The sequence below is a fragment of the Castor canadensis genome, chromosome 1 (assembly GCF_047511655.1).
Source record: "Castor canadensis chromosome 1, mCasCan1.hap1v2, whole genome shotgun sequence".
Lineage (NCBI taxonomy): Eukaryota > Metazoa > Chordata > Mammalia > Rodentia > Castoridae > Castor > Castor canadensis.
This window is the reverse complement of record NC_133386.1, coordinates 129,118,986-129,137,549: the sequence shown is the minus strand read 5'-3', so window position 1 is coordinate 129,137,549 and position 18,564 is coordinate 129,118,986. Positions and strand designations below refer to the sequence as shown.

The window sequence follows — 18,564 nt, the reverse complement described above, 5'->3', positions numbered from 1 at the left end:
TGTTCACAGGCTCAATGCATGCTTCCTGTAGCTCTTCCCAAGTTAAGAGCTTTGGGCTCCAACCTCTGCATTAGAATGACTTAAAACTGCAAACAGACATTCCTGCTCCCAGGTCCTGGTGAGTGTACCGCCATCCACACAGGCATGCGCACGGGAGATCCCTCTGTCCAGCACCCCCCACACCAATCGGTGTCCAAGTCCTTATCAGTACCCTTCCTACCCCTCTCCATTGTCTGCTTAGGACAGGGACAGTCATGAACACAGAAGGCACACAGTCTGTGACGAATGAACTCACCCTGCTGACTTGCAGAGAGTACTCTGCACCTATGAGGCATCACTACAGTGGAAGACATTCCAAAGAAATTGTCACATCTTTCTCTGGTCCCTGCCCTCTGTCCTGACTCTGGGTCTTTGTGTAAGTTCTGCCCCCTGTCTCCCGCCCCTTTCCTTTGTCTAGTTAGTTGTTGCTTGTCTTTTTTTCTTTTCTTTTGCAATACTGGGCATTTAACCCAAGGCCTGTGCTTGCAGTGCTCTGCCACTTGAGCTCTGTCCCCAGCCCTTTTTCTTTGTTTTTTGTTTTTGAGGTAAGGTTTTGGTAACTTTGCAGTTCCCAACTTTTGATCCTCTTGCCTCTACTGCTGGCAAGTAACTGTATTATAGGTGTGCTCCACCATGCTGGGCTAGCTGTTTCTCATTTTTAAGGTTTTTCAAATCTTTTTTGACAGAGCTGGAAATTGAACCCAGGGCTTTGCACTTGCTGAGCAAGTGTCCTATCACTTGAGCTACACCCTAGTCCTTTTGTTTGCATTTTGTTTTTGGGATAGGGTCTCATCGCTACCTTTGCCTGGGCTAGCCTCAAATTCTAGATCCTTCCGTCTCCACCTCCAAAGCAGTTAGGATTACAGGCATGTGCCACCATAGCAAACTAAGACTTGAATTTTAAGGGTTGGGGACTTCCCCTACCCAGGAGTACCACCTCTGTGCCCCAGAATTCCCAGGCACATATTTCTGGCCAAGCACACTGTAACTCCTCCATTTTAAATCCTCCAGTGGACTGTGAGTGATTGACAGGAAGAGATTGTATTCTACTCATTCCTATGACTCCAGCACCAGCCATGGCACAAAATAGACCTCAGTAAGAATCTGTCTGAAAGATGACACAACCAGACAAAGAAAGAACATGTGGGCGTGTGATCTGGGATGCAGCAATGACCCTACCCCGCCCCCCAACAAAATCTTCCAGATGTCAGCTCTGAGGGGAAACAGTGTCAAAGCCATTCAGCTCATCTGGAGACTACAGGATCAGGAAGAGCTGACTGCAAAGTGGTTATTGATCCAAGATTCCCCTCGGACCTTTGATTTTTTCTCTCTCTCCATTTATCACCTAGTGAGAGCAACATGACTTTGCTCATAAAACTTCTGAATGCCTTAGATAGTAGGTTTTTTCAGTGTGGGTGATGGAGGCTGCTTCTCTACCTTCCCTGACATCAGGCATCTCTGAGGCCCATCCTTCTGGTCTCCTCCCACCCAGATGTGGCACTGGAGGTGATCTGGTTCTCCCTGGAGAGCTGCTGCTGGTGTGCAGGCCCATGGACTCACCCTCCATCAAAGGGGTTCTCCCCGGGGATGATGTGTGTGCTGTCTCTGCCCACGAGGAATTTGATGCGGTCATAGAAGGAATGTAGGTTCTGCTGGGACACAGGGGCCTGTGTCTCCTGGATGATTTCCAGAGGGTCAGGGGAGCCCAGGCACAGCGGGTTGACATGACAGAGGGGCTGGAGGCAGCAGTCAGGGTCCATGCAGTCCACCAAGCCATCTGCAGGGCGACAGAGTATATGGTTTATGTAGCTACGTTCAGCTAACCGTGTTTGCCCACAATGCCTCAGATTTTTCTATTTTACACCAGTTTACTGGCAAACTTCAAGTGCAGAGATATGCCAAGCCCTTTGTTAAGCACCAAGAAGATCCAGGTACTTCAGATCTGGCCCCAGCCCACCAGTGTAATAGGTGAGACAGACAAGTGGGTGTAGTGTCTGTCTGGTCTTTTCTTCTGAAGAGCTAGCAGGAATAGAACATATGAAGGCCCAGAGGTGAGCTAACACGTGAACATCTGAGATGCTAAATTAGGAGGTAAGGGAATTGCCCACCAGAGGCCGCCAGGAGGAGCAGCCCATGCTGGGCCTTGGAGGCGAGGTTAGGAAGTTTGCATTTCACCCTAGGGAAGTGGGCGCCCCCTAATGGTTTTAAAAAGGAGGTGAGGTCATTCCATGTGCCCTTGAAACTGAAGGGAAGCTGGTGGTCAGACAGGGCCAGGAGTAGTGCTGAGGTTGCATAGGTGAAAAATATAGGCAGCTTTGATTAGGGCAAAACTGTAGAGACTGGGAGAGGCAGATGGCTTTGAGAGACATTTGGGAGGTAAAACTCTAAGACCTGGTGTCTGTCTGGCTCTGGGAGTGAGGAAGAGGCAGTGGTGGTGAAGCCACTGTTATTTTGTCATCTCTCCCTGCTGCCCCTGTGCAGTCCTTAGTCCTTTGGAGGCTCATCTCTGCCTTCTGTGAGTTGCCATTTGCCTGCAATTCTCTTTACCATATGAATGGTTTCCTGCCTATGTAAAAATCTTGCTGTACTGCCTATTAGCTGTGTGACATTGGACAATTTCTCCCACTACAGGTCTGTTACAGTCATCTGTTGTACCTTTAGCACTTAGTAGACATGTTTAAAACATGACTGTTAAATAAATAATTCATTAATTCATTAACAAATACAGCAAGGGATAAGACCAAATGCCAGTTCATAAAAGCCAGGAAACCATATCTATAGGCAATCCCATGAACAGTGTGGTACAGAAGAAAGACCATGAGGCCCAGAGACTGAAGCTCAAGTTGTAGTGTGGCCCTAAGACTGACTGTTGTAGTGTGGCCCCTAAAACTGATCATAGACAACTTCCTGTACTTAATCTGTCCGAATCCCAGTGTCCTCACTTCTGTCCCCATGGAGCTGACAACATAGTCACTACCCTCAGAGTATCGCGTTCACATGGGGTGGACTTGGATCCTCCTTACTAATCACGTGGGCTCAGGCAAGCTGCTTAGTTGCCCCGAGACCTAGTTTTTTCCTTAAATAAATTAGGGACAAAAATCCCTTGTCTCTCCCATTTCTAAGAGCCAGTAGCCTCCTTGGAGGAGTGTAATGACGAAGAATATGGACTCCAGGCTGTATCACCTGGGCTCTGAAACTTACAATTGTAGGACCTTAAGCAAGTCACTTGAACTCTCTGGCCTCAGCTTACTACATTTCTTAATGGGGATGATAATAAAGAGTCAGTGTCATACAAGTATTTATTGCATAATAAAAAGTATAGTACTAACCAGGTGCCTGTGGCTTATGCCTATAATCCTAGCTACTTGGGAGGCTGGGATCAGGGGGATTGTGGTTTGAGGCCAGCCTGAGCAAATAATTCTCAAGACCTCCATCTCCAAAATAACCAGAGCAATGGACTGGTGGTGTGACTCAAGTGGTGCAGCACTTGCTTTGCAGGCATGAAGCCCTAAATTCAAACTGCAGTCACCCCCCCAAAAAAAAAGAAACCCACTCCCCCAAAATGTATACTATGTCCCCAAATTCAGCACAGTGTATGACACATAGTAAGTGCTTATTAAGGATTGGTTTCTCTTCCTGATTTAGTGCTTAGAACATGGCTCATTAAAACTAAGGGCTATCTGTCCTCTGCTGGATCCCGCCTCCCTCACCCCAGCATTGTACTGGGCCCTAACTTGGAGCTCCTGTCCCAGCTTCCAGGTACAACCACTTAGCAAAGCACCTGTCCTCTCCCGCAGTCAGCAGGCTTCATCACACATTCTCGCGCTGCCCCTGTCAGACATTGCTCAAACACATAATTACAGCCCGAGTGGTGGGGTTATTTGCATTCTGCTATTGATGTTAGCATGACAGATTCAGCTGCTGCATCCATAACTCTGCAGAAATGCTCCATTATTCAATCCCAGCGAGCAGGGACGTTGACCATTAAATCAGCTAGCACAATTGAAGGGCCGTGAAAAGTCATGGCTAATTTGAAATTTTATTAGCTCTTGCCTGCTCTTGTTTACCGCCAAAGCAGTCGCTGGAAGCCAGTCTTTACCTCTTTATAAACACCTGGCTTTGTGGCCCCTGGGAAGAGCTGTTCAGGAGGGATGTCTGCTTGCAAGCCCTGGAAAAGGTGAGCCAGGAATGATGGTGATTATCATTAATGTCTACATTAAACTGATGATAAATCACAGCAATGACTGTGTGCCAGGCATTGTGCTAAATGCTTACAAGAAATATGTTGCTGGATCCTTCTAACCCAATGAGGTATGCACTGTGGTCACTGTCATTTCAGAGAGAAGGAGGTGGTAAAGTAACTTGAAAGGTCATGTAGGTGGTCAGTGAAGAAGCTGATTTGGGATTTGAACTCAGTTCTTTCTGAGTTATGGAATGTTCTTTGAGCCACCCTGGAGAGGCTCTTGGGAACAAGTGCTTGAGAAGAACGTGTACTTGTGGAAACCTAGTGAAACACTATTCTCCTGTGCTCTGTTCAGTGCAGAATATTCTGTATTTGTGTGCTTCTCTTCAGCCAGATGACCTGGATTGGATTCACTTCCCACGTGGGACCTTGTACAAGCTGCTTAACTTCTCTAAACATTAATATCTTCAAATTACACAGGACAGGCAAAGAAAGATAGTTCATTCCTTCGGGTCATGAATCCTCTGCTATAGCCAGGTGTGAAGCACAAAGCTTCCTGTGGGCTTCTTGTGACAAACTTTCCTCAAACTTTTGTTTGAAAAGTTTTCAGAGAGCTTTTACACTGACAATCTGTCTTTAAGCCTGGGACCAAGCATGCATTCGCACTCCACAGTGAGTCACATGCCATGCCATCGGCCCTTTATTTTAGGACCCATGTCTTCCATGAGTTCTGGAAAGTTTTGCTATAAGCTCTTTGAATGTTCCCCTCTCCTTTTCTCTCTATTCTTTTCTTCAGAAACAATTCTAAATGTTTAAAGAGTCTTCCATCTTTCACATCTCTAACCTCTTTCTCAATTTCCATCTTTTTTATCTGTGTTTCATTCTGATTTATTTCTTCAGCTCTCTATTCCACTTCACTTATTTCCCCTTCATTTGTGTCTGGCCTGCTGTTTAATTTGCTCTTTGGATCATTAATCTAAATGACCATACTTTAAGCTTCTAGATAGTCTCTTTGGAACTTTGCAAACTCTGCCTGTTCTTTCTTGATAGGATCTTGCTCCATACTTAGGGTTTTAGATATCATTTTATCTCTTTAGTCACATAAAACTGATTTATGTCATAGTCTCTCTCAGATTAAGTTTTGGGGAGTGGTAATCTTTTTGTACATTGGGATTGTTGACACAGCCTATAGTCAACCATTTCCTGCATGTTCTATGATCGTCCGAGCTCCGGAGCAGCTTGCCTGTTACATGGGGATCTCACATGATTGAACTAACCCTCCAGAGTGGCTTCTGGCTACTTCTGCCTTCCACCCCAGGGGTACCACTAGTCTGGCACTGCTTTCCAGGTGCTTCTCCTAGGTTGGTGTTCTGCACCATTCTGGATTTCAAGGCCTTTGTGAAGTAGCTCCATCTCTCACAGCAGATCCCTCCCTATCGTGCCCCTTAGCGTCAGGACAGAGAATGCCTCAGTGTCTAGGCATGGGTTTTAGTCCTGGCTTTTGAGGGCCCCAGCTGTCTTAGGACCTCAGCTGCAGTGCCCCACTGTGACTGTGCACTGACTCTGAGCCTGTTGCCCTGACTTTCGGTTTCATGTCCCTGCTGGATGCAGGGCTCCCCTGTACTCTCTTTTCTACTTTGCAAAGCACTGAAAACGAATTTTTGTACCTGGTGGTCAGAGGGTCTTTATAATTGACCTAATTGGTCATTTTGCTGGAAATAAATATCCCAGCAAAAGCTCTGAGCTTCAGTTCTCCCCTCTTTTAAATGAATCCTCAAATCTACTTCACCGAGATGTTGTGAGGATTAGGCATGGCCAGGGAGGTGAAGCTCTTCACCTGGTAAGGGAGCAGCTGAGTAAGGACCTGGCCAACGGCAGGGACCAGGAGCTCTTGGCCACCGGCTTCCCTTGCTCTGGTTTCCTGGTAACAGGGTTGCCATTTGGTCCTGCCCAGTCCCTCTCGCTGTACACACTCCAGGGCAGTCCTCTCTGAGTGTGCCTTGGCTTTTGAGAGTGGAAGTGGATAAACCCAGCCACAGCAGCACACTTGCAAGTCAGGGTAGCGGAGCTCTCAGAGCGCTTGCAACAGAGAGGCTCTCTGAAATGAGCTGTCACAGAAACCATACTCTTCCCTTAGATCCTGGGGCTGTGGAGTTGTTCACAGTGTGCTTTGTGAGTTAGAGTGACTAATGCCAGGTCAGGAATTCTGTCTGCTTACGCCTTGCTATGTGGATGCTTCCTACTGACACTTTGGGCAAATATTTTTTGGGTAGCAAATGTGGGCAAAACTTCCATCAGTAGAGACCGTCATATTTAAATGATATACATATTTTTGAAATGAGTAGGTCCATTTGAAATCCCTTCAAAGGCTGCATTTTACAAGACCAGCTTTTGCGTAAAACCCTCTTTATGTTTTCAGAGGCACCATATGGCAGCCCCAACACTGCATATGGCTGCTGCAGGCCTTTCACAACTCAATTTTCTTAGGCATACATGACAAATTTTAAAAGATTTGTATTAAGTGGAAAAGGTGTGCTTTGGGGTCAGAAAAGAAAATTCTGGAGTAGAAACACCTCAATATGTAATCTGGGGGCTCTCTGGTTTGGCTGATTTGGTGTCTCAAAGCTCACTTAATTGTATCCTATACATCATTTGGTTGATTTATACATTGTCCATGTTTCATGTATTTGTAATTCCCATTAAGAGACACTCCTGGCCAGGTGCTGGTGGCTCACGCCTGTAACCCTAGCTACTCAGAAGGCAGCAATCAGGAGGATTACAGAAGCTAGCCTGGGTAAATAGCTCTCAAGACTCTATTTCAAAAATATCTATCACATACAGGTAAGAGTAGGAAATACTCTAGAGTTAGTAGGTATAGGTAAGAACTTTCTCAATGGAACCCCAGCAGCACAGCAACTAAGAGATAGCATAGATAAATGGGACTTCATAAAATTAAAAAGCTTCTGCTCAACAAAAGAAATGGTCTCTAAACTGAAGAGAACACCCACAGAGTGGGAGAAAATATTTGCCAGCTACACATCAAACAAAGGACTGATAACCAGAATATATAGGGAACTTAAAAAACTAAATTCTCCCAAAACTAATGAACCAATAAAGAAATGGGCAAGTGAACTAAACAGAACTTTCTCCAAAGAAGAAATTCAAATGGCCAAAAAACACATGAAAAATCTCCACTCCTATTCAACATAGTACTGGAATTCCTAGCCAGAGCAATTAGGCAAGAAGAAGGAATAAAAGGAATACAAATAGGTAAAGAAACTGTCAAAATATCCCTATTTGCAGACAACATGATCCTATACCTGAAAGACCCAAAAAACTCTACTCAGGAGCTTCTAGACATCATCAATCGCTATAGCAAGGTTGCAGGATATAAAATCAACATAGAAAAATCATTAGCATTTCTATACACTAACAATGAGCAAACAGAAAAAGAATGTATGAAAACAATTCCATTTACAATAGTCTCAAAAAATCAAATACCTAGGTGTAGACCTAACAAAAGATGTGAAAGACCTCTACAAGGAAAACTATACACTTCTGAAGAAAGAGATTGAGGAAGACTATAGAAAGTGGAGAGCTCTCCCATGCTCATGGATTGGTAGAATCAACATAGTAAAAATGTCTATATTCCCAAAAGTAATCTACATGTTTAATGCAATTCCCATCAAAATTCCAATGACATTCATTAAAGAGATTGAAAAATCTACTGTTAAATTTATATGGAAACACAAGAGGCCACGAATAGCCAAGGCAATACTCAGTCAAAAGAACAATGCTGGAGGTATCACAATACCTGACTTCAAACTATATTACAAAGCAATAACAGCATGGTACTGGCACAAAAACAGACATGAAGACCAGTGGAACAGAATAGAGGACCCAGATATGAAGCCACACAACTATAACCAACTTATCTTTGACAAAGGAGCTAAAAATATACGATGGAGAAATAGCAGCCTCTTCAACAAAAACTGTTGGGAACACTGGTTAGCAGTCTGCAAAAAACTGAAACTAGATCCATGTATATCACCCTATACCAAGATTAACTCAAAATGGAGCAAGGATCTTAATATCAGACCCCAAACTCTTAAGTTGATACAGGAAAGAGTAGGAAATACTCTGGAGTTAGTAGGTATAGGTAAGAACTTTCTCAATGAAACCCCAGCAGCATAGCAACTAAGAGATAGCATAGATAAATGGGACCTCATAAAGCTAAAAAGCTTCTGTTCATCAAAAGAAATGGTCTCTAAACTGAAGAGAACACCCACAGAGTGGGAGAAAATATTTGCCAACTATAGATCAGACAAAGGACTGATAACCAGAATATATAGGAAACTTAAAAAACTAAATTCTCCCAAACTAATGAACCAATAAAGAAATGGGCAAGTGAACTAAACAGAACTTTCTCAAAAGAAGAAATTCAAATGGCCAGAAAACACATGAAAAAATGCTCACCATCTCTAGCAATAAAGGAAATGCAAATTAAAACTACACTAAGATTCCACCTCACCCCTGTTAGAATAGCCATCATCAGCAACACCAACAACAACAGGTGTTGGCGAGGATTTGGGGGAAAAAGGAACCCTCTTACACTGTTGGTGGGAATGTAGACAAGTACAACCACTCTGGAAAAATATTTGGAGGCTACTTAAAAAGCTAGACATCGATCTACCATTTGATCCAGCAATACCACTCTTGGGGATATACCCAAAAGACTGTGACACAGGTTACTCCAGAGGCACCTGCACACCCATGTTTATTGCGGCACTATTCACAATAGCCAAGTTATGGAAACAGCCAAGATGCCCCAGCACTGACGAATGGATTAAGAAAATGTGGTATCGATACACAATGGAATTTTATGCAGCCATGAAGAAGAACGAAATGTTATCATTCGCTGGTAAATGGATGGAATTGGAGAACGTCATTCTGAGCGAGGTTAGCGTGGCCCAAAAGACCAAAAATCATATGTTCTCCCTCATATGCGGACATTAGATCAAGGGCAAACACAACAAGGTGACTGAACTTTGATCACATGCTAAAGCAAGAGCACACAAGGGAGGTATGAGGATAGGTAAGACCCCTAAAAAATTAGCTAGCATTTGTTGCCCTCAACACAGAGAAACTAAAGCAGATACTTTAAAGCAACTGAGGCCAATAGGAAAAGGGGAACAGGTACTAGAGAAAAGGTTAGATCAAAAAGAATTAACCTAGAAGGTAACACCCACGCACAGGAAATCAATGTGAGTCAACTCCCTGTATAGCTATCCTTATCTCAACCAGCAAAAACCCTTGTTCCTTCCTATTATTGCTTCTACTCTCTCTTCAACAAAATTAGAGATAAGGGCAAAATAGTTTCTACCGGGTATCGAGGGGGTGGGGGGGAGAGGGAGGGGGCCGGGTGAGTGGTAAGGGAGGGGGTGGGGGCAGGAGGGAGAAATGACCCAAGCATTGTATGCACATATGAATAAAAAAAAATACCTATCACAAAAAAGGGTTGGGGGGGTGGCTCAAGGTGTAAGCCCTAAGTTCAAGTCCCAGAACCACAAAAGAAGGAGAGAGAGAGAGAGAGAGAGAGAGATTCAGAAAAATAGGGAGGATTGTTCTCTATTTCCTTCAAATTCTCCTTCAAAAACCTTCTAAAAGCTTAAGCCTCAAGTTTTGGGAAAGAAGATTTTTTTCCCCCACAGAAGTTTCCCTTTTCCTTGAAGTTCTGAAACTCCCCTCCTTACTCTCTGAAAGTGAAGAGAGGGCAGAAGAAAATGATATAAAGGCCATTCAGGCTCCTGGAGCAGTGCCACACTGAGGAGTGGCCTCTGATTGTGGAAGAGCAAGGGAAAGGGAAATGGCCAGAAAAAGGCAAAATAGAGACCCAAAAGAAAAGGCTCAGGTCTCTCGGACACTAAGGAAAAATGCCAAAGTGGCTCTCATACTCCTGACCCTTGACCTTGAAGCCCCCAGGTGCTCAGATTCTGTGGTTCTGAGCACTGGTTTCTGCTCACATTTCCATCCTTGGGCCTGGGTCATTTTAGTTCACATCTCTCCTCAGGGCCGACCTCACAGATGAGTATCAACAGACCTGGAGAACTGGAAGTGGGGAGAGGAAATCCAAGCTGGAAGCTTGAAGGCCCAGGCCCTCTTCCTGCTTTGTCACTCTCGCCACAAGGCCTTGGGTTCATCGCTTCACATGACTGAGCTGCAATGTGCTCAGGCAAACCTGGGATCTTAGGCCCTGCTGGCTTTCAGGATTGCTGGGATGTCCCAGGGTGGTAGAAAGTAAAGGAGTGAGTAAGCAAGAAAAGTTCAATGTCCTTTCCTGGTGCTGGCTGTGCCCCGAAACTGCAGACAGGCATAGGCACATGGAAATGGGTGAAGTCCAGACAGGCATAGGGACATGGAAATGGGTGAAGTCCAGACAGGCATAGGCACATGGAAATGGGTGAAGTCCTCAGCCGTCTTGCTGTGACTTTCACAGAAGGTCAAAGGTGCACATAGGACTTCTACTAAAGGTGGTGGCTCAGCTGACTTTCTCATCTCTACAAGTGAGGACATTGGTTTGAGAGCTCAGGTTAAGCAATTTACCTGAGGTGGCAGAGCTGGGAATTGGGTCCCTTATCTTTCTCCACACGCAGCTCTTAGGTGTATTCTACAGTCTACAACTGTTTACATTAGTGCTTTGGATATTCAGTACTGTCCCCATCCCATAGGGGAGAAACTGACTTGTTTATTTCTGTATCTCAAATGCATAGCATAGTCTCCTTGTTTGTCAAATGAATACACAAATGCATGGGTGATTATGTGATGCTCTAAAATCTAGTTTGGCAGGGCCCATCGAGGACAGGGACTGTGACAGAAGCCAGTCCTTGCAGGAAGAGCTTGTCCCTCTCCTTGGGAAAGAGACACAGGGGACAGACTGTTATATTCATGCAGCATCCAGTATGTGACCAGCAGGCCCCGTGCTAAGCACTGAACATGCAACAATCAGAGTCTGGTCCCCAAAGACTACAGTATGGTGGGTGGGACAGAGACAATAGAGTGCAGGGGAAGATGGAAGCTTAAGGGGCCTTGGGAACCTCAAAGTGGGAACCCAACTTAAGATGGGCTCTTTCCTGGAAGAGAGAATGCTTAAATATAGAGGAGGATGGATAAGGATAAGCAGCTAGTGAATGCCTGTTGTCTTGTTTGCACGATTCTTTAAATTGATGGTGATGGGCAGGGTATAACAAGCCCATCAGTCTCTCAGCAGGCTTCCTCTTCCCTGGTTTGGCAGCCCCTCAGCCATCCTCATCTCACTGCTGTCTGAAGTCTGGCCACAGAACAGGCTGGGAGCAGCATCAGGGAGGCCCTGGGGACGGAAGGTGGAATGCGCCCGCCTTTATGTACACATCTGGGAGAAGTTTTTGTTATTTGCCATAATAAATTCGGTGCCTTCTTTCAAAAGGCTTGCAAAATCTCTATCTGCTTTTTGGAACACAAGATTTTTAAAGGTCAGTTTTTCACCTCTTATCACAAGAAGCATGGTTTGAGATCGTCTGAAGGGTGACCAAATTCTAGGGCTTTATGTGAAGTCTCTATTCCTGCAATGAGAGATGGGGGAGGGGAAAAAAAGGGAGGACAGAGCTTTGTTCTCAGCCTTCTTGAAATTTTTCCTCCTAGGCTGGTCTGTCAATTGTGTGTATTGCCATCCACGACTGTCTTTCATGGAGCCAAGAGCATCTAAAGAGATTATCATACCTTGAAGTTGCTTAAAGATCCTTTATCAAAAAAGGTCTGGCTGTTTAAATTCCAGTGGAGTTTTTATTCAAGTGTCCTCTTTTTAAGCACAGGTGCCAGCTATTCCCAGCTCTCCCACTGACGCACTGTGTGACTTTGGGCAAATCATTTCAGCTCGCTGAGATTCAGTATCCCTGCATGTCAACATCTATCTACCGGCAAGTTTGCTAAATGATGGTTATTATTTTCCTTTATGTACACTGGATTTTTTGTTGTTGTTGCTGTAGCAATGAACATGTAACAGTTTGGAATACAGATTTTAATAAAGGAAATGAAAACAGTAAAAATCCAGTATTATGTGGGTGTATATACATCATGATCTCATGCAAAAAAAGTAGAATGTAAAATTTCATGGATGGCATAATTTCAATTTTAAGAAATATTATTTATATAAGTATATAAAATACCTATATTATATAAAACTGTATTTTTTTTTTTTGCAGCACTAGCTGTTGAACTCAGTACTTCACTGTTAGGTTCTACCATTTGAGCCATACACCAGTCCTTTTTGCTTTAGCTTATTTTTCAGATAGGGTCTCTTGTGTGCCTTGAGTCACAGTCCTCCTTCCTCTGCCTCCTGAACAGCTGGGATGACAGGCATGCACCACTGTGCTTGGCTTATCAATATACACTTCATGATAAACATCATGTTCTCTGATTGCAGGTAGAAAGGAGCAGGAAGAGGGCTGACATTTGCGGGTGATTAACTAAGTCTTAGAGGAGTTGAATAACTTACTCAAGGTCACATGGTCAGCAAGTGGGGAACCCAGGATGTGGATCCAGAGGGTGAGTATAGATCCTATATTTTAATCTTTGTGCTAATCTGCTGCTTAGGCAGTTTAAACATGTGATCTATAATTCTCACAACAACCCTGCAAGGCAGGCATTATTATTCTCAGTTTATAGTCACTTAGCATATTTGGGCCTCAGTTTCACCATCTTTGAAATGGGCATGAAATTAACAGCCTCATGAGAGGGTCAATGTGTGTCAAATGAGAAGATGTGTGTGACATTTTATAAAGGGCTTTGTGGAGTATAGAGTATAAGTGGGGCGCACGTTTTTGGCAAATGAGGTACACAGAGGGATTTGCACAGAGTGGGTGAGACAGGGCTGGCGCCTGCCCTGCTGTCTCTCTTGCCACCCAGACATCCAGGGTGAAATCAGGAGATATTTAAGATGGATTGGGTAGCTCTGACAGAGGATCAGGAGACTGATAGTCACTGAGTCACATTTGGGATCTACCTTCTGTTTTTAAATCTAAACAACCACACACAGAAAGAAAAACAAACCAATAAAGCTGCTCCCATCCAGTCATATTGTGTAACTTTTTTTTTTTTTTTTGGTCTCCAGTTTAAAAACACTACAACAGCATTTTTTAACCTTGAAATTCAAGTTTAATTTGAAAAGTGTTGCCCTAAGCCTAGTAAGTTGGGAAAGAGGAGCAAATGGAAGTTCTTAAATAATTTGAAGAGCCACAGTGGTTTACAATGGATCCCATGTCTGAGATCTGGGCACAGGGAAAAGCCCTAATGTGACCAGGTTTCACAGGCTCCAGTAGATTGCCTCTGCAGCTGTCTGATCTTGTCAGAACACCAGCCAAACTCAGTTTGCCCGTCAAAAGGAAACGGTGAGGGATAATGCCACATTCTTCATAGTGTCCTTGGTGGATGCATAATTGTGTAGAATGACTTATGATGGCACTTGTAGACCTGTGGTGCCACTGCCACCTATTTGGGTCTAGGTGAGTGCTCACTGCATGTCTAGGAGGAGGGGAGGTCACTAGGAGAAGGTGGTGTGCTCTAGGGTCACAGGCCATACGCAATGGGTCAAGAGTCTGGGGTCTTAGCCTGGACTGAGCTAATGACCTGCATTAATTATGAAGTGTGTGGTGTCACATCCCCTCTCTGGGCTCCAGTTTCCCTGTGTGCAACATGCAGGAGAGGAGAAAGGAGTTGAAGTCAATTTCTCTGATGACCCTTCTAGTCCTTCTGCCCAAGATTAAGCCCTGCTAATTCCTTCTCCAGGTCCCTAACTCATTTCATCTACAAATAACCACTCAGCAGGACTCTAACTCCACCCTGAATTATTTATGCTGCATCCACTGTCATGGCTGAAATAAAGGAGCTTATTTCATTCTGCCTCCATTAGATTTAGTTATTTGAATGATAATGTCTTCTAAGTGACTGTGAGCCTCCTGAGGGAGAGAAACTGGGCCACATTCATTGGTCCTCATATCCACTCAAAAGGAGCATGGTACCTTGTTGAGAGCAGAAGCCCTCCACTAAACCTGTCTCCGCTTTGGCAAGGCCTACACTGCTAGTGTAGCTAACCCTGTCCTGTTCTGATCTTGTAGCAATTTCCTGTGCTACCCTGCAAAGCAGGGGCCCTCTGTACTTCCTCTGGGCTTTCCCATGAGTGGAGAGTCCACTGAATTTAAAGGGTCCCAGAGTGAGAAGTTTCCTCATTTTACAGATGAGAACCCAAAGCCAAAGACAGTCTGTCCTCCCCAGATGGTTGTATTTCCAATTGTGATGACCCATGGGAGGTCTTCCTGGCTGGTGTGGAAGCCCATGGGACAGGCACCATATTACCACGAGCCAGGCACCTGATAGCATTAGCAGAATGAGTGGATTCTCTTTTATTGCAGTAGCAATCCCACTGTATTGCAATGACTTCCTGTTTCCCTTTTCTCTACCTTATGAACTTTGCAAGGGGAGAGACAGTGGTTGTGGTCTTATTTATTTCTGAAGCTTTATACCTAAGATAGGGTCTGATGAAATGCAGACACTCAGTTGTTGAGTGAGCAAATGAATTCACATCATAGTGCTTTTGTATAGCTTTGTTAAAAAGCATATACAAGCTCGTTATGGTCCATAGCATGATCAAAGCACTAGGTATATGATCCCTCAACTGGGAGAGAGAGTTCCCTCTGGCTGTTCTTTTCTACTTCCTGTTGGCTCTTCTCTCAGAGCAGCTGGAGAAGGCTCCATTTGTCTGGGGTTTGAATCAGTCCCATTTCCTATGACAAGAAACTCTTTCTCCCACCAAAGTAGTGGGGTTTTGTGCTACTCTGTGCCTGGGACCCATATTAATACTGGTGAGTTCCAGTGCTGGGAGGCCTGGCTCTGAGGCATGGCAGTGGGAAAGCTGTTCTGTCAGCTATTCCTGTATGCATGCTGGAGGAGTGTACTCTCTCTTCACATATCTCAAAGACATGTGTTCTCCAGATGTTCGCAACTGTTTGGAGACCTTAACTTAGATCTTGGACTCTTAAGAAGGGACTGACTCCACGGTAGGACCTCTCTCCTCTTTTCTTCTATTGCATGAACGTTGCTGTTCATCATTGGATTTGAGCCCACACACAAAAAGTGAAGGGGGTTGCTGAGGAAGTCATGTATGTAACGTAGGCCAACATCTCTTTCCATGTCGAGCAAATGTGATTGCTTTTTGTCTTGCTTGAAGACAGGGATGCTTGGTGCCCTTCCCTGTTTTGCCCAGCCTTTCCCCAAGATGGTCTGTCTGAACAGAAAGTCCTTTCTGTTTCAGGAAACCCCTTCCTGTTGAAGTATTACCTTCCCAATGAATGCTTTCCTCCTCCTACAATGACCAACATATAATCCTACAATAGTACTCAGCACAGTCCATTAACTTTCAACTTTGAGCCTTTCTCCCTCATTTGAGCTCCTGGAGGGCAGAGATGGGACTAACCCATCTCTGACCTGACAGAGCCCTGGTCCTGGTCTCATAATGGAGACTCTGGATATTGGTGCAGCATAAGAATGGAAAACTATCCAAGTTTCAGATTGGTTAAGGGCTATTTCAACATTGTGAAATCTCAGAAACAGAACATGTAGCTACCATTTCTGCCTCACCATCAAGGCCTTGTTGACAGTTACTCCCCTGGGCCCAAGGTCGGGGGATCAGATCCAGCTGACTCCAGGATTCAGGCAACAGGCAGAAGGATAGTAGGGTGGCCCAGACAAAGACCAATAGTCCGAAACAGCTGTTCCAGGGTGATGGAGCCAACTCAAGGCAAATGAACCAAAGTAGTCACACTGTTACACACTTGGATTCTTATGGAGCTTTGCGATTTTAGAAAAACTCTAGATAGAAATTTCCAAAGGTTGGAATGCTGAGTTTCTGGCTTGTTGATTCCTTCTCAGTGCTGCATATGAGAGTCCTTGATATAAATCAAAGACAGCAATCTAAACACGTGTGGACTAAGCCAACTGCTTGGCCACCATTAGAAAGGAAGGGCAAACTTTTGTGTTTTTTTCTGGTCTCTATCTTTTTTACTCACTTGCTCATTCCCTGAGATTGGTAGAACCAAGCATTTTCCTGGTAGGAAAGCAGAGTACATTATGACTGTATTTGTTCCAGTTTATGTAATAGGAAAATAAAAGCTAATTCTATGACTCATAGAAGGATTGGAATGGCCCTCATGGTTCAAAGGCCTTGTTTTATAGAGAGAATGAGGTCCAGAGACATCAAGTCACTTGCTTAAGTGTGCACAGGAGTCAAAATCAGAGTTGGAATTAGAACCCAGGTCTCTTCACTCTTACCTAATGAATGTTCACAAGACTAGCCCTTTAGATTTTGATTGCCTTGCACTAGAAAAAAAATGCAAAGCAACAGGTAAATACTGTTACTAACCCACAGAGAGGAGAGTGTGGGAGTAAAGTATATCTTGGTGTACTTTAAGGGTTACCACCTGTGACTTTGACTACAGGTAACCAAACCTCCTTTACCTAGAGGAGCACCTCTCCACAGCTCCTAGGGTATAGGACTGGCTGGCCTCTTCTTATGAGGTGGAACGTGTAACCCTGCCAGGCAACTCATTCCACTGTGGAATTATTTGAAAACTCTTTCTTCTCTATGCCTTCTTCTCTAGACTGGCTGCTGGATACAAATTAATATCATTTATATTCATTAATTTTAATGACTAGAACAACTAGAGATATGTGCTCACTCCTTAGACCACATATGTAGTTTTTTGCTTGCCCTGTAGCCCCTCTGAGTGGATAGCTAGTGCTGCTGGTCCACCTTCCCCTGTGTCTTTGGTCCCCAGAGTTGCCCAGGGCCTGTACATGCCAGCACCCTACCTCCATCGTTGTCTTTGCTGTCTCCACAGGCAGTTTCCATGGATGTGTCACAGCCAGCTCCTCTCCAGCCCAGTTGACAGACACAGTGCCACCCATTCAGGTCCAAAGTACATCTGCCGTTACCGTTGCACAGCCCAGGGCAACCCTCTGCAAGACAAAGAAGAGAAGTGTTGTGGTCTGGTTTCCCATACCAACTGCTATCATACACATTCACTCTCTGTCAGCTTAAGTGACACTTTCCCATCCATCAGCACACAATGTCACAGCAGCCTTGGTAGGCAGGGACCATAAGGGATCGTCACTTTTCAGAGAAGGCAGCCGAGACTCAGAGAGGCAAAGGGACTTGTTAAGGTTGCAGTCAGAAGTGGGAGAGACAGATCTGAAACCCACACCTTCAGCATCTCCAGCCCTTCTCCCTCTTTTCATATGTGATGGGGATGCTGGAGCTTGGCTCAGCCTATTGTGCCTTTGGAGCTTCCTGCCTGATCCTTGCTCTCACTTACTGTCCTGTGCTCCCTTGTTTCTGGTGGCTGTCTGGAGCAAAGCCAACATCTCCCTCTTTCCTCCTCCTGTTCCTCACACTCTGCACATCACTCTAAGGGCTGAACTTTGCTTTCAAACCTTGTCACCAGTCAGTTTTATTGGCCCATAGACTTTTAAGTTCCTTAACAATTGTCTTTGCTTTGAGGAAGAGACTCGGGTCTTTTTCTTACCATCATGTCTACACTACCCTTTGAAGAGGGCTCTGTATCCAGAGGAGCTATTGGGAGAAAAACTCGTGGTGGGTGCAAAGGCAGGTAGGTACAGGCAGGCTGCTCTGTTCACGTTTTGTCCACCTATTCTAACTGCCTGCTGGTCACTTGTTGAGAACATTCTCGGGGCTAGCCCTAGACATGTAGGACCTAGCTCTTATGCTTTAGGAGCAGGCAGCCTATCAAACGACACAAATTTGTATAAGCAAAAAAAATTCACTGTGAAATACCCTGAAGGAGTCATAAAAAAACATGGTGGGAACTTGACACAATGTGGTCATCTGAGAGGGTACAGGTGGCCTGATTAAGAAGGGTCAGACAATATTTAGGTTGCGTTGGTTCTGCTCTGACCCTATGAGAAGGTGGGGAGGTTTTTTTACTATTCTAGTAGATTTATAGGGGTTTTTTTGTTTTTGTCAGTATTGGGTTTTAAACTTAGGGCCTCATGCTTTCTAGGCAGGTGCTCTAGTACTTGAGCCATGTCACCTGCAACTTACAGGTTTTTGGATTATCACCTTTTCAAGCCCCTCTGAGTTCGTGGTTCAGAAATCTATGCCTGAGAATGTGTTAAGTTTCATGGTTTACTTCAGATTCTGTTTTACCACTTAAATCTCATTTTAACAAAACTACCAACCTTCTTCTCCAAGTGGCGACCAAACTACTCCTGTGCCTATACGGTATGCCTTCCTTCTC

The 18,564-nt window shown here is 44.6% G+C and overlaps 1 protein-coding gene across 19 annotated transcripts in view; it reads right to left on the bottom strand.

The window, feature by feature from the left end:
- Positions 1 to 18,564, bottom strand: part of Tenm4 (teneurin transmembrane protein 4) — a 2,881,475-nt gene that overhangs the window by 84,547 nt on the left and 2,778,364 nt on the right. For all 19 annotated transcript variants that reach the window (XM_074081868.1, XM_074081866.1, XM_074081845.1 and 16 more), the window contains 2 exons: positions 17,120 to 17,266; positions 1,600 to 1,816 (listed from right to left, as the gene is read on the bottom strand). In XM_074081868.1, the coding sequence (XP_073937969.1) occupies positions 1,600 to 1,816; positions 17,120 to 17,266 (364 nt within the window). The remainder of the gene's footprint in view (positions 1 to 1,599; positions 1,817 to 17,119; positions 17,267 to 18,564) is intronic.